This window comes from Scyliorhinus torazame, chromosome 15, assembly GCF_047496885.1.
Source record: "Scyliorhinus torazame isolate Kashiwa2021f chromosome 15, sScyTor2.1, whole genome shotgun sequence".
NCBI classification, from domain to species: domain Eukaryota; kingdom Metazoa; phylum Chordata; class Chondrichthyes; order Carcharhiniformes; family Scyliorhinidae; genus Scyliorhinus; species Scyliorhinus torazame.
In genome coordinates this window covers 202,909,664-202,936,402 of record NC_092721.1, presented here as the reverse complement: position 1 = coordinate 202,936,402, position 26,739 = coordinate 202,909,664, and the positions used below count along the sequence as shown (strand labels likewise).

Below are 26,739 nucleotides of genomic sequence, written 5' to 3'. Positions count from 1 at the left end.
CTTTACTCTGTATCTAACCCCGTGCTGTACCTGTCCTGGGAGTGTTTGATGGGGACAGTGTAGAGGGAGCTTTACTCTGTATCTAACCCCGTGCTGTACCTGTCCTGGGAGTGTTTGATGGGGACAGTGTAGTGGGAGCTTTACTCGGTATCTAACCCCGAGCTGGACCTGTCCTGGGAGTGTCTGATGGGGACAATGTAGAGGGAGCTTTACTCTGTATCTAACCCCATGCTGTACCTGTCCTGGGAGTGTTTGATAGGGAAAGTGTAGAGGGAGCTTTACCCTGTATCTAACCCCGTGCTGTATCTGTCCTGGTAGTGTTTGATGGGGACAGTGTAGAGGGAGCTTTACTCTGTATCTAACCCCATGCTGTACCTGTCCTGGGAGTGTTTGATGGGATCAGTGTAGAGGGAGCTTTACTCTGTATCTAACCCCATGCTGTACCTGTCCTGGGAGTGTTTGATGGGGAAAGTGTAGAGGGAGCCTTACCCTGTATCTAACCCAGTGCTGTACCTGTCCTGAGAGTGTTTGATGGGGACAGTGTAGAGGGAGCTTTACTCTGTATCTAACCCCGTGCTGCACCTGTCCTGGGAGTGTTTGATGGGGACAGTGTAGAGGGAGCTTTACTCTGTATCTAACCCCGTGCTGTACCTGTACTGGGAATGTTTGATGGGGACAGTGTCGAGGGAGCTTTACTCTGTATCTAACCCCGTGCTGTACCTGTCCTGGGAGTGTTTGATGGGGACAGTGTAGAGGGAGCTTTACTCTGTATCTAACCCCGTGCTGTACCTGTCCTGGGAGTGTTTGATGGGGACAGTGTAGAGGGAGCTTTACTCTGTATCTAATCCCGTGCTGTACCTGTCCTGGGAGTGCTTGATGGGGACAGTGTAGAGGGAGCTTTACTCTGTATCTAACCCCGTGCTGTACCTGTCCTGGGAGTGTTTGATGGGGACAGTGTAGAGGGAGCTTTACTCTGTATCTAACCCCGTGCTGTACCTGTCCTGGGAGTGTTTGATGGGGACAGTGTAGAGGGAGCTTTACTCTGTATCTAACCCCGTGCTGTACCTGTACTGGGAATGTTTGATGGGGACAGTGTCGAGGGAGCTTTACTCTGTATCTAACCCCGTGCTGTACCTGTCCTGGGAGTGTTTGATGGGGACAGTGTAGAGGGAGCTTTACTCTGTATCTAACCCCGTGCTGTACCTGTCCTGGGAGTGTTTGATGGGGACAGTGTAGAGGGAGCTTTACTCTGTATCTAACCCCGTGCTGTACCTGTCCTGGGAGTGCTTGATGGGGACAGTGTAGAGGGAGCTTTACTCTGTATCTAACCCCGTGCTGTACCTGTCCTGGGAGTGTTTGATGGGGACAGTGTAGAGGGAGCTTTACCCTGTATCTAACCTCGTGCTGTACCTGTCCTGGGAGTGTTTGATGGGGACAGTGTAGAGGGAGCTTTACTCTGTATCTAACCCCGTGCTGTACCTGTCCTGGGAGTGTTTGATGGGGACAGTGTAGAGGAAGCTTTACTCTGTATCTAACCCCGTGCTGTACCTGTCCTGGGAGTGTTTGATGGGGACAGTGTAGAGGGAGCTTTACTCTGTATCTAACCCCGGGAGGATTCAGCCTGGATGCCTGTGTTCCTCTTGCCAGCAGCAACATCTTCCATGGAAAGCTATTGTCGCTGTTGCTATGACAATTCTATCCACGTTACAAGGTTAATTTATAATGAATTCTCAGTGTGTCACTGAAGGAGCTGTGAAGTTGAATAGGAAATGCTTTAATCATTTTTGAACGCGTTATTTTATTAGATCCTTTAGAGGAAGGCACACTCCAATCATTGTAGAGCTCTTACAATGAATACAGTCATTAACATTCTTCGAATAAAGTGCTTCTTCATTCAGCACGGTTTAGTGTGATACTCAGGGCACCTCGTCACAGAGCCATGCTGTTCAGCACACACACATCCTCCAACTCTCTTACTTCCTGCCTAATAATGGTCTCTTCTGCTGTCTGCGTCTCCATTCCTGATCAACATCCCTCAGGATTAACCCGTTCACTGCCTGGCAGATTCAATAAGAACTCGCAATATGGAATGCGAAGAATTCTTTAAAAGGAAACGTTTGTCGGATTAGACTCAGGTTGATGGAATGGGAATTTGGATCGCTCTTTCAGAGGGGCTAGTCTGGGCAGAGTGGGCCAAATGGGCCTCCGTTAAAGTTCTATACCCTTTCGGGTTTTACTCGATGTCCATCCCTATTCACCGTCAGAACTAGTGTGCTTGGTAGTTTTCAGCAATGGAATTTTCCATCCTGTTAAGACTCAATCACACATTGAGCGTATAATGAGGGGTGGGTGAGGGGGTGGGGGGGTTGGGTGAGGGGATGGGGGGTGGGTGAGGGGGCGGGGGGTGAGTGAGTGGGTGAGGTGGTAGGTGAGCGGGGTGGGGTTTGGGTGAGGGGATGGGGGGTGGGTGAGTGGAGTGGGGGTGGGTGAGGGGGTGGGGGGTGGGTGAGAGGGCTGGGGGATGGGTGAAGGGGATGAGGGGGTGGGTGAGCGGACGGGGGTTTGGTGAGGGGGTGGGGGATGGGTGAGAGGTCTGGGGGTAGGTGAGGGGGTGAGTGGGTGGGTGAGCGGGGTGGGGGTTCGGTGAGGGGGTAGGTGAGCAGGTTGGGGGTTCGGTGAGGGGGTAGGTGATCGGGGTGGGGGTTCGGTGAGGGGGTAGGTGAGCAGGGTGGGGGTTCGGTGAGGGGGTAGGTGAGCAGGGTGGGGGTTCAGTGAGGGGGTAGATGAGCAGGGTGGGGGCTCGGTGAGGGGGTAGATGAGCAGGGTGGGGGTTCGGTGAGGGGGTAGGTGAGCAGGGTGGGGGTTCGGTGAGGGGGTTGGTGAGCGGGGTGGGGGTTCGGTGAGGGGGTAGGTGAGCAGGGTGGGGGCTCGGTGAGGGGGTAGGTGAGCAGGGTGGGGGCTCAGTGAGGGGGTAGGTGAGCAGGGTGGGGGTTCGGTGAGGGGGTTGGTGAGCGGGGTGGGGGCTCGATGAGGGGGTGGGTTTTCTTTCAACAATGCTTCAGATATCTAGGTTCCTTTAACTCAATCTCAAAATGTAGTGGGATTTCAACGCAAACCTCCAACAGTTGCCAACTCTGGTCAGCTGTCCCCAACCTCGTCCCATATTCGTGTCACTGGTCCATCGTTCAGGTATACTGAATCCCTGTGGCCTATTGATGTCTCGTCATCTAATTAGATCCATAAAAGAGAGAACTTGCATTTCTATAGAGTCTTTCAAAAACCTCAGGATATCCCAAAGCGCTCTGCAGCCAATGGCGTCTAGTCACCGTGTAACATAGGAAACACAGCAGCCAATTTTTGCACAGCAAGCTCCCACAAACTGCAACCTGACGATGATGATCTCTTTTTTTTTGGTGATGTTGATTGAGGGATAATCATTGGCCGGGACACTCGGGAGAACTCCCCTCCTCATGTTACATCCCTCTTGAGAGGGCAGAGAGGGTCTCGGTTTAATGTCTGAATGTACAGCAGTGATCATCTTGCCCCAATGGCAAAGGGACAACTTCCTTTGTGGCGTTTCTGGCAGTCTTTGCCTTTCCACAATAGACCTGTTCAGCAATCGAAGAAGTGGAGGAGATGATCTCACCGAACCTCGCTAAAGTTCTGAGACTGCATTCTCACGAATGCACAATGTTCAGCACCATTCGCGACTCCTCAGATAATGAAGCAGTCCCTGTCCAAATGCAGCAAGACCTGGACAGTATCCAGGCTTGGTCTGACAAGTGACAAGTTACATTCACGCCACACAAGTGTCAGGCAATGACCATCTCCTACAAGAGAGGATCTAACCACCGCCCCTTGAACATTCAGTGGCATTTCCATCGCTGAATCCCCCACAATCAACATCCTGGGGGTTACCATTGATCAGGAACTGAACTGGACTAGCCCTATTAATACTGTGGCTACCAGGGCAGGTCAAAGGCTAGGAATCCTAATGTGTGTAACTCATCTCCTGACCGCCCCCCCCCCCCCAAAAAAAAGCCTGTCCACCATCTATATAAAAGCAAATTACTGCGGATGCTGGAATCTGAAACAAAAGAGAAAATGCTGGAAAATCTCAGCAGGTCTGGCAGCATCTGTAGGGAGAGAAAAGAGCGAACGTTTCGAGTCCGATGACTCTTTGTCAAAGCTAACAGACAGAGAAAGTGGGAAATATTTATACTGTGGAGAGAGAATGAAAGATGAGTCCTAGCCACAGAAACCCAGGGAAACCGGGTGCTAATGGCCACAGAAAGCAAGGGAAACGGGGTGCTCATGGCCACAGAAAGCAAAGGGAAAGAGTGTTAATGGCCGTCCCCAGAGAGGACAAAAGATTTGAAAGGTCAAACAGCAGAGAAACCAACATCAGAGGGTGAACTGTAGATGTGGGGGGAGGGGAAGGGGGAAGCAAAGAGGAGAAAGGATAAGGAAAGGTGGATAAGATTGGGGGGGTTAAATGTATATTAAGAAAGAAAGAAATGGTAAAAGACAGTTAAAATGAAATAGGATGAAAACAAATGGGTCGAGGTGGGGTAGAGCTGATCCTCTGAAGTTGTTGAATTCGATGTTGAGACCGGAAGACATGCCTAACCGGAAGATGAGGTGTTGTTCCTCCAGTTTGCGTTGAGCTTCATTGGAACATTGCAGCAGGCCAAGGACAGACATGTGGGCATGGGAGCAGGGTCTTTTGTTAAAATGGCAAGTAACGGGAAGGTCAGGGTCCTGAATGTGCGCAGACCTTTCTAGAAGGCTACTTGTTAGATGTTGGGATGGTTTAAGCCTCTGTCACCCTTTCAGGAAGTTAGTGTTAATGGCATGTTAAACATGGTGTTAAGATTCAGGGCATGATAAATTAAACACCTTGAGTACTTAGAAGGAGAGATCGCCGTGATACGGGTAAAGCAGGTGGAAGGCTGCAGTTTGTAATGCTGCATTCTGATAGGTGGGGTTACTGGGTTACGGAGAGAGGGTGGAGGCGTGGGTTTAAGTAGGATGCTCTTTCCAAGAGCCGGTGCAGACTCAATGGGCTAAATGGGCTCCTTCTGCACTGTAAATTCTATGATTCTGTTAATAAACCCACTATCAGGAAAAGTATTGGTGTCTAGGTTCACACTTCACCAATTGACTTGGAATTGATTTGAAAGTGATTTCCAGATCCCACACACACCTTGGGGGAAGAAAATCACTACTCAACTCCCCTCTAACCCATCTATCTATTGATTTAGAGCATCCATCTCTCTCCTGGAGGAAACAAATCCTTCCTATTCACTACAACCCTCCGAATTTGCTAGATCTCCGTTAAATCTCTCTTCAGCCTTCTCAGTTCCAAAGACGACAATCCCCAGCCAATCCAATCTTCCCTGGTAACTACAATTCTCTCATTCCTGGCAACAGTCTTGTGAATCTCCTCTGCATCTTCTCCCGTGAAATCACATCCTTCCAGTACGAGGAGACCTTCTGAACAAACGTTGTAACTCATTTCTCCCGTTCTCTTTCCGATAGGTTGTTGGAGACAAGATCCTGGAAGAGGAGATCAGTTTTCCGGTGAGTTCTCCGCTGATTGTCTTGCATCCCGTCGTAGCTGAATTAGATTTGGCCTACAAACGTGTTCCAGCTCCTCAGCCGTGCCTCTGTTTGACTCGACTATTCTAACATACACCTGGCTGCGTTCTTACATTCCACACGCCTCCCCCATCAATAACCCTGAACTCGTCCAACACGTAGCCTGTGTCTTAACTCATACCAAGGCCAACATTTTTCCTCCGTTCCTGCCGTGGGACTCTTTTGGGCCCGCTGACAATGACCCACACCGCCATGGGGCGTCCTGTGGAGAGGGGAGGGGGTCAGTGGGAAATCCCACCCCATGTCTCCTTTCCCCACCACAGTGGCTTCCAGTCAAGCAACACTTTGATTTTAAAATTCTCACCCGTGTTTCCAAATCCCTCCCTGGCCTCACCCCTTCCCTCTCTCTGGAATCTCCTCCAGCCCCACAACCTTGCGGGAAACCTGTGCTCCTCCCATTGTGGCCTCTTGGCCATTTGCAGCCATCATCACTCCACCATGTGTGACCATGCCTTCAATTGCTTGGCCGGAATTCCCTGTCCGTTGGGATTCTAATTTCCCGCCATCGTCCGGGGGGTTTCCTGATGGCTTGGGTGGGGGGGGGGGGGGGGGGGGCTGGGGGGGGGGGGCTTCAACGGGAAATCCCACTGACAAGTGGCGGGACGACAGAATCCCACCCCCAGCCAATGGAGCGCCGCCGATAAACACGCGCTGGGGACCCGGAGAATCCAGCCCCTTGTTCTCTGGAATTCTCTCCCTACACCTCTCGGCCTCTCCACCCCTCGCTCCTCCTTGAAGACACTCCTTGAAACCTACCTCTCTGATCCAGCTGTTTCGGACATCTGACCCAATACCTCCTACGTGGCTCGGTGTCACAGTTTGCTTTACGAATGTCCTGTGAAGTACCTTGTGATGTTCATGACATTAAAAGACGCTAGACAAATGTGAGTTGTTGTTGTTAAGCTGCAATGCGGTAATTCCGGGTAAATCGCTGTCTCGCTGGAGCTGGACAAATGAATCCGTTGGCATCTCGGTGGGTAGCTGGTTTGCCTTTCCACCTGATAGCCATGGGTTTGAGGCTCATTCCAGGGGCACGCGCGCAGAATTCCAGGCTGACACTTGGGGTGCAGCAGTGCCAGAGGTGCCGTCTTTCGCATGGACATTAATCCGAAGCATGGTCAGCCATCTCAGGTGGACATAAAAGATCCCATGGCACTATTTTGAAAATAAGTGGGGGAGTTCTCCCCAGTGTTCTGGCTAATATTTATCCCTCAATCAATGTCACAGAAACAAACGGGCCGGCCGTTACCCCATTGCTGTCTGTGGGAGCTTGCTGTGCACACGTTGACTGCCGTATTTCCAGCATAACACACTTCATCGGCTGTGGGGCACTTTGGGACGTCCTGAGGTTGCGAAAGGCGCTATAGAAATGTAAATCCTATGTATAGGCAGCTTTCTGAGGCAACAGCATGTGGGCTTAAGCCCCATTCTGCCAACACTTACATTGAATTATGGTCAAGAGGGTTGTTCGCGACCCCCCCCCCCCTCTATCGTGAATTTGTTTGACCACCGAATGTGGTTGCACACGGATTCGGGTTTTGTGGCCACACAACTTCACTCAGCCGTGATCCAGATTGTTAAACTCTCACCTTTCTCACATTGTTCCCACGTAGAAAGCGAGCACTGTTAGTTTCCGGCTGCGGTCGAGTACAGAGTAAAGGGTTCTGCTCCGCTCCCAAGACACCTTTATTTTCCATGACCACATTCTATACAAAACTCCTATCACCACACCACACCAAACAAGTGCCACCTGCAGCCGCTTTACGTATCAGCGTCAATTATTGGATACTTAACATCAATGAGACATCGAATTGCAATGTCTCTTAGCCCATTCCTTAACACGCACTGCGCATGCCCAAGCTCGGCATTCACATTGCCCCAGTTTGTGAGAATTTGCGGGAACGCTGCCCTTGTGAATGGCGGGAGCTAACTATGCTGAGTGGGTGCTGCGCTGCCAAAGGTGCTAACTTTCAGATGAGGTGTTAAACTAAGGTCACATCCACCTGCTTAATCCATGTGATGTCAAACTAATGTTCCCCATTGGCACAGCCCAAAAACCTGGCACCATCCAATATCTGACATGGTCTGCAGTTTTGGAGACTCTGAACCAATATAACATTCTCTATACTCACGCACGGCATTACGCTCTGTGCTGGACCCCTGATATTACAGTTTTTTTAATTTGTCCGCTGGCTAGACCGTCATTTAGTGCCCATCCCTAATTGCCCTTGAGAAGGTGGTGGTAAACCACCTTCTTGAACCAAAACATAGAAATGTAGAAAATAGGAGCCCATTCGGCCCTTCGAGCCTGACCCGTGATTCATTATGATCATGGCTAAACAGTAACTCAGTAGCCTGTTCCCACTCTCCCCCCCAATAGCCTTTCATCCCGTTAGACCCAAGAGTTGTATCGAAAACCTTCTTGAACACATACAATGTTTTAGCGTCAACTACTTTCTGTGGTAGCGAACTCCACAGGCTCACCACCCTCTGGGTGAAGAATTTCTCCTCATCTCTGTCCTAAACGGTCTACCCTGTATCCTCAGACCGTGACCCCTGGTTCTGGACACACTCACCATGGGAAACATCCTTCCTGCATCCACCCTGTCTAGTCCATTTAGAATTTTATAGGTTTCTACGAGATTCATAGAATCCCTGCAGTGTAGAAGGGGGCTTTGGCCCATCATGTCTGCACTGGCCCCTGCTCCGATAGAGCACCCTACCTGGGCCCAATCCCCCATCCCATCCGTGCAACCCCACCCAAACTTTGGACACCAAGGGCAATTTAGCATGGTCAATTTACCTAACCTGCACATCTTTGGACTGTGGGAGGAAACCGGAGCACCCGGAGGAAACACACGCAGTCACGGGGAGAACGTGCAGACTCCGCGCAGACAGTGACCCAAGGTCAAAATTGAACCCGGGTCCCTGGAGCTGTGAGGCAGCAGTGCTAACCACTGTGCCAGCGTGCCGCCCCTAATTCTTCTGAACTCCAGCGAATATAATCCTAACTGACTCAATCTCTCCTCATACGTTAGTCTCGCCATCCCAGGAATGAATCTGTTAAACCTTCACTGCACTCCCTCGATACAAGAACATCCTTCTTCCGATAAACTGAACACAATATTCTAGGTGTGGCCTCTCCAAGGCCCTGTATAATCACAGCAAGACATCCCTGCTCCTGTACTCAAATCCTCTCGCTATGGAGGCCAACATATCATCTGCCTTCTTTACCGCCTGCTGCACCTGCGCGCTTACCTTCAGCGACTGGTGTATGAGGACATCCAGGCATTGTTGCACACTCCCCTCTCTCAATCAGATATTAATCTGCCTTCCCATTTTTCCTACCAAAGTGGATAACCTCACATTTATCCAAATTATACTGCATCCGCCATTCATTTGCCCACCCACTCACTCGTCTAAATCACACTGAACGATCTCTGCATCCTCCTCACAGCTCACCCTCCCACCCAACTTGGTGTCATTTGCAAATTTGGAGATTTACATTTAGTTCCCTCATCAAAATCATTAATATCTATTGTGAAAATTTGGGGTCCTAGCATTGATCCCTGTGGTACCCCACTGGTCATTGCCTGCCATTAGGAAAAATACACATTAATTCCTACTCTTTGTTTCCCGTCTGCCAAACAGTTTTCTATCCATCACAACACTCTACCCTGATCCCACACTACTCTCTTATGTGGCACCTTGTGCCTTCTGAATGTCCAAATATACCACATCCACTGGCTCCCCTTCACAATTCTACTAGTTACATCCTTGAAGAATTCCAATAGATTTTCCAAGAATGACTTCCCTTTCGTAAATCCATGCTGTCTCCGTCTGATCCTGTTGCTGTTTTCCAAGTACTCTGCTATTAAATGTTCTGTAATGGACTTGAGCAATTTCCCCACTACCGACTGGTCTATAATTCCCTGTTTTCTCTCTACCGCACTTTTTAATAGCGGGGTTACATTAGTTACCTTCCAATCTGCAGGAACTGTTCCAGCGTCAAGAGATCTTGGAACATGGCCACCCATGCATCCACTATTTCTATAGCCACTTCCTTAAATACTCTTGGATGTGGATTATCAGGATCTGGAAATTCATCGGCCTTCAATCCCATCAATTTCCCCAATACCATTCCCCACTAATACTGATTTCCTTCAGTTCCTCCTACTCACTAAACCCTGTGTTCCACAACGTTTCTGGTACGCTATTTGTGTCCTCCTTTGTGAAGACAGAACCAAAGTTTGTGTTTAGTTGCTCAGCCATTTCTTTGTTCCTCATTATAAATTCCAGTTTCTGACTGCAAGGGACCTACATTTGTCTTCACCAATCTTTTTCTCTTCACATACCTGTGGAAGCTTTTACAGTCGGTTTTTATGTTTCCCGTAAGTTTACTTTCATACTCCAATTTCCCTGTCTTAATCAACCCCTTGATCCTCCTTTGCTGAATTCTAAACTGCTCCCAATCCTGAGGCGTGTTGTTTTTCCTGGTTAATCTGTCCACCTCTTCCTTGGATCGAATACTATCTCTAATTTCCCTTGTAAGCCATGGATTGGCCACCTTTCCCGTTTTATTTTTTGCGCCAGACAGGAATGAACAATTATTGCAGTTCGCCCATGCATTCTCTGAATGTTTGCCATTGACTATCGACTGTCAACCCTTTAAGTAACGTTTCCCAATCCATCAGAGCCTATACAATCATAGTTTCCTTTATTCAGATTCAGGACCCTAGTCTCAGAATCAACGACGTCACTCTCCATCTTGATGAAGAATTCTATCATGTTATGGTCGCTCATCCCCAAGGGACCTCGCACAGCTAGATTGCCAATGATTCCTTTTGCATTATATAATACCCAGTTGAGGATGGTTTGGTCTCTAGTTTGTTCCTCAACAGTATTGGCCCAGACAATCATCCCATATCCACTCCAGGAATTCCTCCTCTACGGCATTGTTACTAATTTGTTTTCCCCAATCTATATGCAGATTAAGTACACCCATAATTACAATTGAAGCCGGCCCCAGATCGGTGGGCCCCGATCGCGGGCCAGACCCCATCGGACGCGCCCCCCGGTGAAGGAGTCCCCCGCCCTCCCACGGGCCGCCCCCCGAGCATTCCCACAGAGTTCCCGCCGGCAGCGGCCAGGGGTGAACGGCGCCGGCGGGACTCTGTCGTGTCGGAGTGGCCGCTCGGCCCATGTGGGCCGGAGAATCGGCAACCCCGCCGATTACAGCGGCCGGCGCCATGCCAAACGCGCCTGCACAAATGGCGCCGATTCTCTGCACCTCAGAGAATCGCGCGTCGGCGTCGTGGCGCTGTTGCTCCGATTCTCCGGCCCGGCGCGGGGCTCGGAGAATCGCCCTGAATATCCTTCCTCACTATTGCGTTAATTTCCTCTTTAACCAGCAATGCCACTCCACCGCTGTTTCCGTTTTGTCTGTCTTTCCTAAATATTGAATACCCCTGGGTGTTCCAATCCGATCCATGGTCACCTTGCCGCCATGTCTCCGTAATCCCAACTATATCAGATCCGTTTCGATTTATTTGTGCTATTCATCCACTTTATTGTGAATGCTCCAAGTATTAAGGCACTGTTGCTGATTTTCTCCTTGGTTCAATTGCTCTGTTTTATTACCTTTGCTCTCGAGTCGCCAGGTATCTTTATGATACCGCCACGAGGTTCAAGTCCGAGTAATGATCAATAACCCAATACACTGATTATCATAGATGTTATTATCATAGAATTTACAGTGCAGAAGGAGGCCATTCGGCCCATCGAGTCTGCACCGGCTCTTGGAAAGAGCACAATACCCAAGGTCAACACCTCCACCCTATCCCCATAACCCAGTAACCCCACCCAACACTAAGGGCAATTTTGGACACCAAGGGCAATTTATCATGGCCAATCCACCTAACCGGCACATCTTTGGACTGTGGGAGGAAACCGGAGCACCCGGAGGAAACCCACGCACACACGGGGAGGATGTGCAGACTCCGCACAGACAGTGACCCAAGCCGGATTCGAACCTGGGACCCTGGAGCTGTGAAGCAATTGTGCTATCCACAATGCTACCATGCTGCCCACCATGCTGATTGGTAAGATTTAAATCAAAGCACATTTATTATACACAGTAATCGCTACTCATGCACAAATTCTACATCTAAGCTACTTCTACAACTAACAGGCCTATACTTAGCTTCGGACTGGCCCACCAGGTCAGGGGAACAAATGGCCTTTCGTTCGGGTTCTGAGCCTGCGGGATTCAAAGTTGGTACGGATTGGTAGCTAGGAGCGCCTATCTCATAGCGAGCGTTGAATTAAGACTTACTGGTTTCGATGATCACTGGAGTCACTGCGCCGGTCACGGTCAATGTTGGTTTGTTGTTGCTGGGTGACCCGGGCAGGAAGAAGAGAGCGGTGAAGAGAGGTGACGAGTGAAGAAGAGAACGATTTGAACTTGGGGCTCAACTCTTATAGTCCCCAGGGGCTTCCCGCCTTTCGGGGCGGACCCTGTACCTGGTTCCAAGTGATTGGACTTTGTCCCAATTGCTTGGTTCGACTTTCTCCAACACTAGAGCGGTTCCCTGATCGATGGGCGATCTTGAGGTGCTCGTTCACCTCCTTTGTGTTGGCTCCTGCTGGCGCCGAGGAGTCTGGCTTTGCTTTGTGTGTCAAAATGTTACTTATTGTTCCCGGGGATTGCTCATCAGTATGCAGGTGGCTGCTACTTTGTTATGCTGATGGCCGCTGGTATCGATGTTGTCTGGTTTTTGCAGAGGTAAATACACAGCAAACCTGCAGCTGCTGGTTTTTTGTCTTGTTGGCTGACTTTCCCATCAACCTTTGCCGTTCGCCATTTTAAATCGGGAGTTGGCCACTTTAGGTGGCTACAGCACAAAGCCCATTGTATTCTGAGCTTTATTAATGGGGACACAGAGTACAAGAGTGAAGAGGTTATGCTGAAGACACTAGTTGGATTTCAGCTGGAATATTGTGTACAGTTCTGGGCCCCACACTACAGGAAGGATGTGAACACATTGGAGAGAGTACAGAAGAGTTTACAAGAATAGTTCCCCGGATGAGAAACTTCAGTTGTGAGGATAGATTGGAAGGTTTGGGACTGTTCTCCTTAGAGAGAAGGAGGCACAGAGGCAATTTGATAGAGATGTTCAAAATCACGAGGGGGCTGGATGGAGTAGACAGGGAGAAACTGTTCCTGCTCGTTAAAGGATCATGAACAAGGGGGCACAGGCTTAAAATGATTTGCAAAACAAGCCAATGTGATGTGAGAAAATACTTTTTCACACAGCGAGTGGTTGGGGTCTGGAATGTACGTCCCAGAGATGTGGTCGAGGCAGGTTCAATCGAGGCATTCGAGGGGGGCATGAGATGATTATTTTAAAAGAAACAATGTTCATGGGTTGGGGGAAAAGGCAGGGGAAAGGCACTAAGTCAAGGAGCTTGTTCGGAGAGCTGGTGCAGACACGGAAGACTAAATGACCTCCTTCTGCCCCATAACAATCCTGTGATTCTGCGAGGACAGAATTCCATTCATCACATTTTTAAATTGCTGATGTCAGTCACACTACTGATTGGCCCCGTGGAGACATGTCAACCTTCACTCATTTGGTTTCTCATTGGTTGAAACGAGCAGCGATTTGCAATAGATTATGATCAAACTCCACACCCGCCTTCAAAATGGAGGGTGTGAACTGGCAGTGTGCAATAAGAAGTTGTATTTATGTCACACTTTTATTTAAAAAAAAATATATTTCTTTATTCTCCTCCTTTTTCACATTTTCTCCCAAATTTACACCCACCAACAATAAACAATAATCAGTAACAAATATGTCAATCCCCATCTCAATAACAACGATCCCATCCTCCCACCAAACCCCAAACATTAGCCCGCATGTTCACACAAACAAATGACAAAAAGGAATAAGGGATCACCCATAGTCGCCATCAACACACACCGCCCCCTCCCCCCAACCGCCCCCCCCCACTCCCCCCCAACTAATGTTCGATGTTATCCAGTTCTTGAAAGTGCATAATGAATAACGCCCATGAATTGTAGAACCCCTCCAACCTTCCCCTCAGTTCAAACTTAACCGTCTCAAGAGTCAAGAATTCCAACAGGTCCCCCCGCCAACGCCAGGGCACAGGGTGGAGAGGTTGCTCTCCAACCTATCAGGATCCGCCTTCGGGCGATCAACGAGGCGAAGGCTACAACATCTGCCTCCGCACCCGTTTCCAACCCTGGCTCGTCTGACACCCCGAATATGGCCTCCCGGGGGCCTGGGTCCAGTTTCACGTGCACCACTTTAGAAATTACCCTAAAAGCCTCCTTCCAGTAATCCTCTAGCTTTGGACAGTGTCAAAGCATATGAACGTGATTAGCGGGGCCCTCCCCGCAACGCTCGCACACATCTTCTACTCCTTCAAAGAATCGGCTCATCCTCGCCCTCGTGAGGTGAGCTCTGTTTCCCACCTTCAGCTGTATCAGCCCCAACCTCGCGCACGAGGTGGAGGCATTCACTCTCCGGAGCACCTCACACCAGAACCCCTCCTCCATATCTTCTCCCAACCCTTCCTCCCATTTTGCTTTGATCCCTTCCGGTGATGCCTTCTCCTCTTCCGAAATAGCTCCGTAAACCGCTGACACTGCCCCGTTCTCCAGTCCCCCTGTCGTCAGCACCGCTTCCAGCAATGTGGAGGCCGGCTCCTCCGGGAAGTTCTGTATCTACTTTCTGGCAAAATCTCAAACCTGCATGTATCTAAATATTTCCCCCTGCTCCAGCCCATACTTCGCTTCCAGCTCCTTCAATCCTGCAAACCGACCCCTAAGAAACAAATCTTTTAGTGTCTTAATCCACTTCTCCTCCCATTTCTGAAAATTTCCATCCCACTTCCCTGGCTCAATTCTGTGGTTCCCCCGAATCGGCATTTCCCTTGACCCTGCCCCCAACCCGAAGTGTTGGCGAAACTGCCTCCAAATTCTCAATGAAGCTATTATTACCGGACTCCCTGAGTACTTCCCTGGGGCTATCGGGAGCGGCGCTGTTGCTAGTGCTTTCAATCCCGACCCCCTGCACAAACTCTCCTCCATTCTGACCCACCGGGAATCAACCCCTCTGACCCAGCTCCGCACCTTCTCCACATTCGCCGCCCAGTAATAATACATCAAGTTCGGGAGACCCAAACCCCCTGCCTGCCTTCCCCTCTGTAGCAGCACCTTTCTAACTCTGGCCACCTTCCCTCCCCAGGTGAACGAAGTAATCCTTCCCTCAATCTCTCTGAAAAAAGCCTTTGGCAGGAAAATCGGCAGGCATTGGAAAATAAACAGAAGTCACGGCAACACGTTTATTTTAACCGCCTGTACCCGACCCACCAGTGTTTATGTCACACTTTTAACACACTAAAACAACCCAAAGGTTTTTGTAGGAAAGTCATCAGATATTAAGTGTTATTAATGACAGGTGACCAAAGTTTGGTGAAAGAGTAGGGTTTAAGCGGTGCCTTAAAGGGGAGAGAGAGAGAGACAGAGAGTGAGAGACAGAACAAGGGTAATGCAGAGGTTTAGGGAGGGTATTTCTGAGCTTGGAGACCAGGCGGCTGAAGGCAGGGACGATGGAAGTCATGAATAACAATAATAATCTTTATTATTGTCACAAGTAGGCTTACATTAACACGACAGCGAAGTTACTGTGAAAAGCCCCTAGTCGCCACACCCCGGCGCCTGTTTGGGTACACAGAGGGGGAATTCAGAATGTCCAATTCACCTAACAAGCATGTCTTTCAGGACGTGTGGGAGGAAACCAGAGCGCCCGGAGGAAACCCACGCAGACACAGGGAGAACGTGCAGACTCCGCACAGACAGTGACCCAGCGGGGAATCGAACCTGGGACCCCGGCGCTTTGAAGCAACATTGCAAGCCACTGTGCTACCGTGCCAAAAGCTTAAAAGGCAGCATTGGAAGAGGGTAGAGGTCTCAGAAGGTGCTGGAGCTGGCAGATTCTACAGACATTGGGAGGGGATAAACCAATGGAGGGATTTGAGAACAAGGATTGTGACTGAGACTCCAGGGTTAAATTGCAGATCGGGGCAGACTGTCAAACACCCGGGAGTGAAATGGCAGAGGCCATGAAACTGAAGTCAGGTATTCTGCCAGAATGTGTTTGAACGTTTTCATTTCTGAGTTTTCATTACGTGAGGCCAGCAGCGCGGGGTCAATGCCCGGACCGGCTGAGGTTATTCATGAAGACCCCCACCTTCTCAACCTTGCCCCTCGCCTGAGGTGTGGTGACCCTCAGGTTAAATCACCACCAGTCAGCTCTCCCCCCTCAAAGGGGAAAGCAGCCTATGGTCATCTGGGACTATGGTGACTTCATTTCATTTAGTAGTCAGGGACAGTCAGAGATGAGATGGGGTCGTCAGGACTGTCCCCAACCAGTCTTAAGATGTAAAATAAACTGAAAAGCATTCAAAGGGGTTAAACAGATACCATGCTCAGCTAGGGAAATAACCAGAGGATTCTGTGCTAATGCATCAGTGAAGGCATCTGGGAGGATCGAGATCCAGAACACACAGATTTAAAGCAATTGCCAAAAGAAGCAATGGAGATGTGAGAATTTTTTTTTCACGCAGCGAGTGGATAGAATCTGGAATGTACTGTCTGAGAGTGTGGTGGAGGCAGATTCACACAGCGAGTGGTTAGGATCTGGAATGTACTGTCTGTGAGTGTGGTGGAGGCAGATTCACACAGCGAGTGGTTAGGATCTGGAATGTACTGTCTGTGAGTGTGGTGGAGGCAGATTCACACAGCGAGTGGTTAGGATCTGGAATGTACTGTCTGTGAGTGTGGTGGAGACAGATTCACACAGTGAGTGGTTAGGATCTGGAATGTTCTGTCTGTGAGTGTGGTGGAGGCAGATTCACACAGCGAGTGGTTAGGATCTGGAATGTACAGTCTGTGAGTGTGGTGGAGACAGATTCACACAGCGAGTGGTTAGGATCTGGAATGTACTGTCTGAGAGTGTGGTGGAGACAGATTCACACAGCGAGTGGTTAGGATCTGGAATGTACTGTCTGTGAGTGTGGTGGAGACAGATTCACACAGTGAGTGGTTAGGATCTGGAATACACTGTCTGAGAGTGTGGTGGAGGCAGATTCACACAGTGAGTGGTTAGGATCTGGAATGTTCTGTCTGTGAGTGTGGTGGAGGCAGATTCACACAGCGAGTGGTTAGGATCTGAAATGTACAGTCTGAGAGTGTGGTGGAGACAGATTCACTCAGCGAGTGGTTAGGATCTGGAATGTACTGTCTGTGAGTGTGGTGGAGGCAGATTCACACAGCGAGTGGTTAGGATCTGGAATGTACTGTCTGTGAGTGCGGTGGAGACAGATTCACACAGTGAGTGGTTAGGATCTGGAATGTACTGTCTGTGAGTGTGGTGGAGGCAGATTCACACAGCGAGTGGGTAGGATCTGGAATGTACTGTCTGTGAGTGTGGTGGAGGCAGATTCACACAGCGAGTGGTTAGGATCTGGAATGTACTGTCTGTGAGTGCGGTGGAGACAGATTCACACAGCGAGTGGTTAGGATCTGGAATGTACTGTCTGTGAGTGTGGTGGAGACAGATTCACACAGCGAGTGGTTAGGATCTGGAATGTACTGTCTGTGAGTGTGGTGGAGGCAGATTCACACAGCGAGTGGTTAGGATCTGGAATGTACTGTCTGTGAGTGCGGTGGAGACAGATTCACACAGCGAGTGGTTAGGATCAGGAATGCACTGTCTGAGAGTGTGGTGGAGGCAGATTCACTCAGCGAGTGGTTAGGAACTGGAATACACTGTCTGAGAGTGTGGTGGAGACAGATTCACACAGCGAGTGGTTAGGATCGGGAATGTACTGTCTGTGAGTGTGGTGAAGACAGATTCACACAGCGAATGGTTAGGATCTGGAATACACTGTCTGAGAGTGTGGTGGAGGCAGATTCACACAGCGAGTGGTTAGGATCTGGAATACACTGTCTGAGAGTGTGGTGGAGGCAGATTCACTCAGCGAGCGGTTAGGAACTAGAATGTACTGTCTGTGAGTGTTGTGGAGACAGATTCACACAGCGAATGGTTAGGATCTGGAATACACTGTCTGAGAGTGTGGTGGAGGCAGATTCACTCAGCGAGCGGTTAGGAACTGGAATGTACTGTCTGTGAGTGTGGTGGAGACAGATTCACACAGTGAGTGGTTATGGTCTGGAATGTACTGTCTGTGAGTGTGGTGGAGACAGGTTCAATCGAGGCTTTTAGAGGGACTGAGACTGTTCACCGAAAAGGGAGAATATCCACAGTTACGGTGCGAAGGCAGGAGTGTGGCGTCATGTGCATTGAATCATTGGGAGAGTCGGTGCAGATACACTGGGCTGAATGGCCTCTTTCTTTGCTGTATAATTTTTGATGTTCTGTTAATTCATTGAGGTTGCTACTCTTGCGAAAGGTTGATTAACCATTGGCTGATGGCAAGGTTGGCGGCGGAGGGCAATCGCCCAGCTACACTCAATCTACTCTTTGGGTGGCACAGTAGCACAGTGGTTAGCACTGTGGCTTCAAAGCACCAGGGTCCCGGGTTCGATTCCCCGCTGGGACACTGTCTGTGCGGAGTCTGCACGTCCTCCCCGTGTGTGCGTGGGTTTCCTCCGGGTGCTCCAGTTTCCTCCCACAGTCCAATGGTGTGCGGGTTAGGTGGATTGGCCATGATAAATTGCCCTTAGTGCCAAAAAGTTGGGTGGGGTTACTGGGTTACGGGGATAGGGTGGAGGTGTGGGCTTAGGTAGGGTGCTCTTTCCAAGAGCCAGTGCAGACTCGATGGGCCGAATGGCCTCCTTGTGCACTGTAAATTCTATGACACTTAGCGTTATTTTGTTTCTCACTTGTTTGACAGCTGAGATTTGATGAGTTTGACCAATCTGCGGGTGACAGCAAATCAATGACGTTGAACGACATCACTCCGGTAAGTGTGGTCTAATCTTCTTCCACCTTCAAGCAAATTGTTGTGAGATTCCTGCTGTCGGCAGCTTTATTTTTAAAACAATTTCTTCATTTGCGGGACGTGGGCGTCGCTGCCCAAGGCAGCATTCATTGCCCACCCCTAATTCCCCTTGACAAGGTGGGGGGGAGCTGCCTTTTTGAACCGCTGCAGTCCATGTGGTGTAGGTACACCCACTGTGCTGTTAGGGAGAGGGTTCTGGGATTTTGACCCAATGATAGATATTTCCAAGTCAGGACGGTGAGTGAGTTGGAGGGGAACCTCCAGGTGGTGGGGTCCCCAGGTATCTGCTGCCCTTGCCCTTCTAGGTGGTAGTGGTCGTGGGTTTGGAAGGCGCTACCTCAGGAGCCTTGGTGATTTAAGGGTTACAGAACCAAGGCGGGTGGAGGAGTTACGATGCAAATCAACCCCTGGTCGCTTGCTGAAGTGCATTTTGTATGTGGCACATGCGGCTACCACAGTGCATCGGTGGTGGAGGGAGGGATTATTTGAGGTGGTGATTGGGGTGAAACCTGTTTGAGTTATAGAACCAGGGTGGCTGGATTGAGTTATTTTTTATCATTTTATCAGAGTTACAAAGCCAGAGTTCAGAATGTGGACAGGGGCGATCCCCTAATCCAGCTCCTTGTCTGCTACAAACACCAATTCAAATAGAATCCAATTCATGATCCCCACAAGAGAGACACACCAGATCCTGCCCTCACACTCGTCTTAGCCAAAAGGCCCAGAAGCGATGAGTTATGATGCAGAGCAACTCTGATCTAATTAAAAGGGGGAACAGGCTTGAGGGGCTGAATGGTCTCCTATGGAGGGCGTGGGTCCTGGGCCAATATTTACCCCTCAACGTATGTCAATGAAAATTGGTTATCCGGCCATTACCTTATTGCCAGTGCCATTTGTGCGATCTTGCTTCGTGTAGGTTCCTTCCACGGGATGTGGTGTCGCTGGGCTGGGTCAGCATTTGTTGTCCATCCCTAATTGCTCTTAAATTGAGTGTCTCGCTCGGCCATTTCATATTCAGCACATTGCTGTGGGTCTGGAGTCACGTGTAAGCCAGACTGGGTAAGGACGGCAGATTTCCTTCCCTAAAGGACATCCGTGAAGCAGATGATGATCGTCGTCATGTTCACCATTATTGAGACGGTGTTCCAGATTTATTCATTGGGTTTACACTCCACCAGCTGCTCCGGTGTGATTTGAACCCATATCCCCAGAGCATTATCCTGGGGCCTCTGGATTGCTAGCCCAGTGAAATTACCATTCCACCTCCGTCTTCCCATTTCCTAAATTATAACGGCGACTGCACCTCAGAAACATTCATCGGCTGTAAACGCTGCGGGATGTCCAGACGTTATGGAAGGTGCTATCGAAATGCATGTTCCTTCTTCCCTTCTCTCTGACACATTTCTCTCCAATCTTGTTCCAGAACCAGCATCAGAAACTCAACAACATCCTAGGATTCGAGGTTTACTCCATGTTGTGTGTTCCTGTCACCTCCAGAGCAACTGCACAGGTAGTCGCCATGGGCTGTGCATTTAACAAGCGATCAGGCCATTAGTGAGTACAACGTCGCAATTGAAATCTTTAACCAGGCCTTGAAACAAAATGCAAGCAAAGCACTTGGGGTACTTTCTAGAGGATTAGGATTGAAAGGTTGGCCGGAACCTTCCGCCCGTTCACGTCGGCGGGATCTTCCTGTCCTGCCGACAGGGGGGGGTGGGGGGGTGCATTCAACGGGAAACGCTGGAGGGGTTAATTCCACCCATTACGTTCGGCTCGTTTCGAACCTTGGTCAGATCTTGGGGGACAGTCCAGAGACTCCGCCTCCCATCTTATAAAGCGAGGGTCACCGGAGGAGCTGCAAAAAAACATCCCCCAGGATGGAAACAGAACGGGGACATCATAATTATCAAGAAGGATTGAACAAATTGTGAAAAGACCAGGTCAAGGGCTGACCTCACATCGAGAGGCCTTTAACATTCGCAAAGGTTTTGAGGGTCGATGTCGGGGCCGGTTTAGCTCCGTTGGCTAGACAGCTGGTGTGCGATGCAGAGCGAGGCCAGCAGCCCCGGTTCAATTCCCGGACCGGCTGAGGTTATTCATGCAGGCCCCCGCCTTCTCAACCTCGCCTGAGGCGTGGCGACCCCTCAGGTTAAATCACCACCAGTCAGCTCTCCCCCCTCGAAGGAGAAAGCAGCCTATGGTCATCTGGGACTATGATGACTTTACCTTTACCTTACCTGGAAAATAGAGGACGCAATTTAGATTCTGTGAAAGTGAGTGGGTTGCAAATGGGTTAAAATCTCACCCAATGTTGTGGGAGTGTCCCAAATAAATTTGATAAATATATGATACTCCAATCAGGAGTTCAGGAGAAACATCTTTACCCAGAGAGTGGTCGAGGTGAATAGCATAGATGCATTTAAGAGAACGTTTATTGAAAGAAAAGACGTTGTCAAAGTTTTTCACCCGGCACTCACCAGGGCACACGCAAGAATGCCAAATTTCAAAAAGGTGATCACAACAATTTTAACGACAGGAGGTAAAAGGGTGCTGATTGGTTGGCAACTCGACCCTGAATGGCCGGGGCATTGCCTCGCAGTTGATGATTGGCCACCAGCTCTCTGAGGCGGGACATCCTGTCCCTTGTGGGAGGGGAATCCTGCCTCCAGCCTAACTACGGCCAATTATCTCATTGTTGTACGTGGGACCTTATTGTGCATAAATTGACTTGTGTCTTCTGCATTCCAGCAGGGACTACCCTCCAAAAGTACTTCACTGGCTGTAAAGACTTTGGGAACGTTCTAAGAATGCGGAAGGCGTTATATAAATGCAAAGTCTTTCAAAGGGACTGATAAGATAGCTTAGTGTGAAAAGACTGAGATACTATTGAGAATATAACTGTAAACTTGAGAAACAATCCTCTCTAAAAAAAGAGGTGAGGTAGCTGAGTGTCTTACGTTACTGGAGTTAGTAACTCAGAGATTGAACTGTTAAGTGTGCATATATGTTACATATCACTCAGGGAGTCATCATTGCTGTGGGAACACACATGTTTACAGCATGTTAAGATTTGGAGTTATGGAGTGTGATGGTCGGGACTCCAATTTATTTCACAACACTCATATCCGACACACTCAACCTGTTTTCCTGCGTTATGAATGCACATTCCTTGGCTGACAAGTCCTGAATTGGGACTGGGACCTGGAGCTGCTGGATCAGAGGCAGGGGCACTACCCACCGCGTCAGAAGACCTCCAATATTCTGGAGAAATGGGATCAAATCTCACCTGGTAGAATTTAAATTCTGTGAATTAAATAAATCTGAAATTTTAGTCTTTGATTGGATTGATCATAGAATTTACAGTACAGAAGGAGACCATTCGGCCCATCGATTCTGCACCGGCTCTTGGAAAGAGCACCCAACCCAAGACCACACCTCCACCCTATTCCCATAACCCAGTAACCCCACTCGACACAAAGGGCAATTTTGGACACCAAGGGCAGTTTAGCATGGCCAATCCACCTAACCTGCACATCTTTGGACTGTGGGAGGAAACCGGAGCACCCGGAGGAAACCCACGCACACACGGGGAGAACGTGCAGACTCCACACAGACAGTGACCCAAGCCGGGAATCAAACCTGGGACCCTGGCGCTGTGAAGCAATTGTGCTAACCACTATGCTACCGTGCTGCCCATTACATGGGTTGATGTCCAGGCCAGCATTTGTTGCCCCCTCCCCTCGAACTGAGCGGTTTGCTCGGTCATTTTCAGAGGTGCAGTTAAGAGGGAACCACATTGCTGTGGGTCTGGAGTCACAGGTAGGCCAGACCGGGTACATAAGGCAGATTTCCTTCCTGAAAGGACACTAGTGAACCCGTTTTTACAACAATTGACGATCGCGATTACTAGCTTTCAGTTTCAGATGTTCCTGCTGCCGTGGTGGGATTTGAACCCCTGTTCCCCAGGGCATTAGCCTGGGGGGCGGTGGGGTCTCTGAATCATTAATCCCGGGACATCACCAGTACGTTATTATCTCTCCAGCTCGCCTCAGTAATGGTGACCATGAAACCGTGGCCTCAAGAAGCCTTTTTCTGAGGATCCTATCTCACAAAGCATGAAATAACAGAAGTAGGCCATTCGGCCCATTGAGTAAATCAACACAGCTGAGCAACTCTGGAGGATTTATCACGTGATTCTCTTTTAAAAAAAATTTAGAGTACCCAATTCATTTTTTCCAATTAAGGGGCAATTTAGCGTGACCAATCCACCTACCCTGCACATCTTTGGGTTGTGGGGGCAAAACCCACGCAGACACAGGGAGAATGTGCAAACTCCACACGGACAGTGACCCTGGGACCTCGGCGCCGTGAGGCAGCAGTGCGAACCACTGCACCACCGTGCTGCCCCCCCTCCCCGTGATTTTCTACCTTCAATCACTCTGCCCAACCAAGCATATTGTTCACCAACATCCCCCCCCCCCCCCCAAACCCCCACCTTCCCACCTCCCCATCTTAAGTGTTCAGGTTAGGTGGGGCTACGGGGATCGGGTGGCAGAGTGGGCCTAGGTAGGCCGCTCTTTCAGAGGGCCGCTACAGGTTCCCCATTGAGCCCCCCCCCCCACATCGCCGGAAAACCCACGTGCGGGGGTGGGGGTCCGCTGCCAGGGGGAATAGTGGATTCAAATGGCCGGAGAATTCCGGCCTTGTTTTTGTCCAAGTCCATCTGGCTTCGCTGCCTGATTTTATTCCCAGCAGAGATTTACAACAATAATATATATTTATACAACCATTTTAATGCAATGCCTGGACGGCAGTGACGTCGTGGTAATGTGACTGGACTATTAGTCTAAGTGATTCCGGATAAAGTCTTGGAGACTTTGGATCAAATCCTACCATGAAAGCTGGTCAGATCTAAATTTAATTGATAAATATTTGAAATATAAAACTGGTCTCAGCAAAAAACTGATATCGATTGTCGTAAAAACCTATCTGGTTCACTAATGTCCCTCAGGGATGGAAATCTGCCATCCTTACCTGGTCTGGCCTACATGTGACTCCAGACCCACAGCAATGTGGTTGACTCTTTACTGCCCCTCACTGAAATGGCCGAGCGAGACAACTGCCCCTCACTGAAATGGCCGAGCGAGACAACTGCCCCTCACTGAAATGGCCGAGCGAGACAACTGCCCCTCACTGAAATGGCCGAGCGAGACAACTGCCCCTCACTGAAATGGCCGAGCGAGACAACTGCCCCTCACTGAAATGGCCGAGCGGGACAACTGCCCCTCACTGAAATAGCCGAGCGGGACAACTGCCCCTCACTGAAATGGCCGAGCAGGGACAACTGCCCCTCACAGAAATGGCCGAGCGGGACAACTGCCCCTCACTGAAATGGCCGAACGGGACAACTGCCCCTCACTGAAATGGCCGAGCGGGACAACTGCCCCTCACTGAAATGGCCGAGTGAGACAACTGCCCCTCACTGAAATGGCCGAGCGAGACGCTCAGTTCAAGGACAATGAGGCAGGGGCAGAAAATGCCAGCCCTGCCAGAAACACCCACATCCTGTGAAAGACTAAACACGGACAGAGCTCGGCACAACATCGAGGGCTGAAGGGCCTGTTCTGTGCTGTACTGTTCTGTGTTCTCTGTAGAAAGCTTCAAGGTGTTTGAAAGGGACATGATAAAGCAAAATGCGACATCAGGTCAGGTGACTAGACTCTCGGTCAAAGATGTAGGTTTTAAGGAGAGTCTGAAAGGGCGAGACAGAGGTTGGAGAGGGAATTCAGGGGCAGCATAGTGGTTAGCACAATTGCTTCACAGCTCCAGGGTCCCAGGTTCGATTCCCGGCTTGGATCACTGTCTGTGCGGAGTCTGCACGTTCTCCCCGTGTGTGCGTGGATTTCCTCCGGGTGCTCCGGTTTCCTCCCACAGTCCAAAGATGTGCAGGTTAGGTGGACTGGCTGTGCTAAATTGCCCTGAGTGTCCAAAATTGCCCTTAGTGTTGGAAGGGGTTACTGGGTTATGGGGATAGGGTGGTGGTGTGGTCTTGGGTAGGGTGCACTTTCAAAGAGTCGGTGCAGGCTCGATGGGCCGAATGGCCTCCTTCTGCACTGTAAATTCTATGAAATCGCTGAAATTCCAAACTTGGGACCCCCAGGCAGCTGAAGGAGGGGTGAGTAAAATGGAGTTGCTGAAGAGGCCAGAATTAGGGCCCAAAGGTCTGGAATTCTGCCCCTAAACCGCCTCACCTTTCTTTCCTACCTCAAGGTAATGGTCTCCAGGAATGAAAGATGATTCTCTGGTTCACTATTGGGAACAAAACCACCTGAGGAGAAAACCGAGAGGGTCGTTCGAATGAATTCCTCTGAATGTTTATCCGTGGCAGAATATTTAACAATGCTTCGTTTGACTGAAGAGTTTGCTCGCTTTCCAATTGGCTGAGGGGGAAATCTGAGAGGATCTATTTTGTGAGGGCCACGAAGAATCCAGCACATGTTTTAAGGATACAAAGAAATAACATTTCAATAACATGTGTATATATATATATATATAGCAGCAACTTCCCTTGCTGCTCACTCCTTCCTGCTGGTTCCAAACTGGCCAGCTTTATTTATACAGGGAATCTGCTAATGATTTCTCCGCCCCCCTCATTGGGGAAGCTAATACTCCCACAGGATTGTGGGATTGTCATTAGTCCCCAGCCAATGGTAAGCAGGCAGGTTATAAGATCCCTCCCCCCCCAAGGTCCAAGGAATCCACCGAAGACCCTGGTGAAGGAGGGCGTCAGACTCGTTTTGCCGCAGGCCGGACACCATTTGCACGCGGCGCTGGATCAGGCGGCGTGTAACGAGACGGAGACCGGCGCTTCCGTGATGAACGGCGTAACGGTTGTACATCCACGGCCCGTGGACCTGAGGATTCCCCCTCTGATGCATCCTGTGTCTCCATCTCGGAGTCAGAGCTGCTGCCTCCGTCATCTCGGCGTCTCTATCTCCACGTGGTTCCGTAACGACCTGCGCAGGCTTCGAGTGAGGCACCAGAGGAAGATTGTGAGGACTACCTTCCCTTGTCTCTGGTCTCTGTGGCTGTCGACATGAGCTCCGGGGGCGGGGAATCTTTGGAAGGGATAGTCTTCTGGACCGAATGTGGTCTACATGTTTGCGCTGGAGACGACCCTGGGCTTGCACCGGGTAAGATATAGGGCCCGTTTGGCGAAAGATTACGCCAGGGACCCACTGGGCACCACCAGCAAAATTGCGAACGAACACTGGGTCACCGGGCGCAAACTGCCGAATCGGCCGTTGCCGAGAAAAACTCTGTCCCTGCCGTTCTTGTGTGCGGCATACTTTTGCGCCAATGTCCGGGAAAACCATGCTAAGGCGGGTGCGAAGTCTCCGGCCCATTAGGAGTTCTGCGGGAGCTACCCCAGTCACCGCATGGGGGGTGGTCCTATACGAAAACAAAAAGCGAGCCTGTCTCGTGTCGATTGACCCGGAAGACTGCTCCTTTAGGCCTCGTTTGAATGTCTGCACTGCGCGCTCTGCCAACCTATTGGAAGCCGGGTAGTATGGAGCGGTGCGGATATGGCGTATGCCGTTCATCTTCATGAACCTCGCAAACTCCTCACTGGTGAATGGAGTGCCGTTATCCGTGACCAGCACCTCGGGGAGGCCATGCGTACTAAAAGACAAACGCATCTTCTCAATTGTTGCGCAGGACGTTGTCCCCTGCATCTTATGCACCTCTAGCCATTTAGACTGGGCGTCGATTAATAAAAGGAACATGGATCCTTGAAAAGGGCCTGCGAAATCCGCATGCAAGCGCGCCCAAGGCCGCCCTGGCCATTCCCAGTGATGTAGGGCGCTGCCGGCGGTAGCTTCTGATGCTCCTGGCAAATGGAGCAGTTTTGGGCCACCTTCTCAATGTCGGTGTCGAGGCCTGGCCACCAGACATAACTCCGGGCCAACATTTTCATTTTGATCACACCTGGATGCCCATTGTGCAAGTCTCTTAGCATCAGCT

At 50.1% G+C, this 26,739-nt stretch overlaps 1 protein-coding gene across 14 annotated transcripts in view; it reads left to right on the top strand.

Annotated features, from left to right (window-relative positions):
* Positions 1 to 26,739, top strand: part of pde2a (phosphodiesterase 2A) — a 698,440-nt gene that overhangs the window by 495,328 nt on the left and 176,373 nt on the right. For all 14 annotated transcript variants that reach the window (XM_072477464.1, XM_072477463.1, XM_072477456.1 and 11 more), the window contains 3 exons: positions 5,542 to 5,583; positions 18,607 to 18,675; positions 20,138 to 20,268. In XM_072477464.1, coding sequence (XP_072333565.1) covers positions 5,542 to 5,583; positions 18,607 to 18,675; positions 20,138 to 20,268 — 242 coding nt within the window. The remainder of the gene's footprint in view (positions 1 to 5,541; positions 5,584 to 18,606; positions 18,676 to 20,137; positions 20,269 to 26,739) is intronic.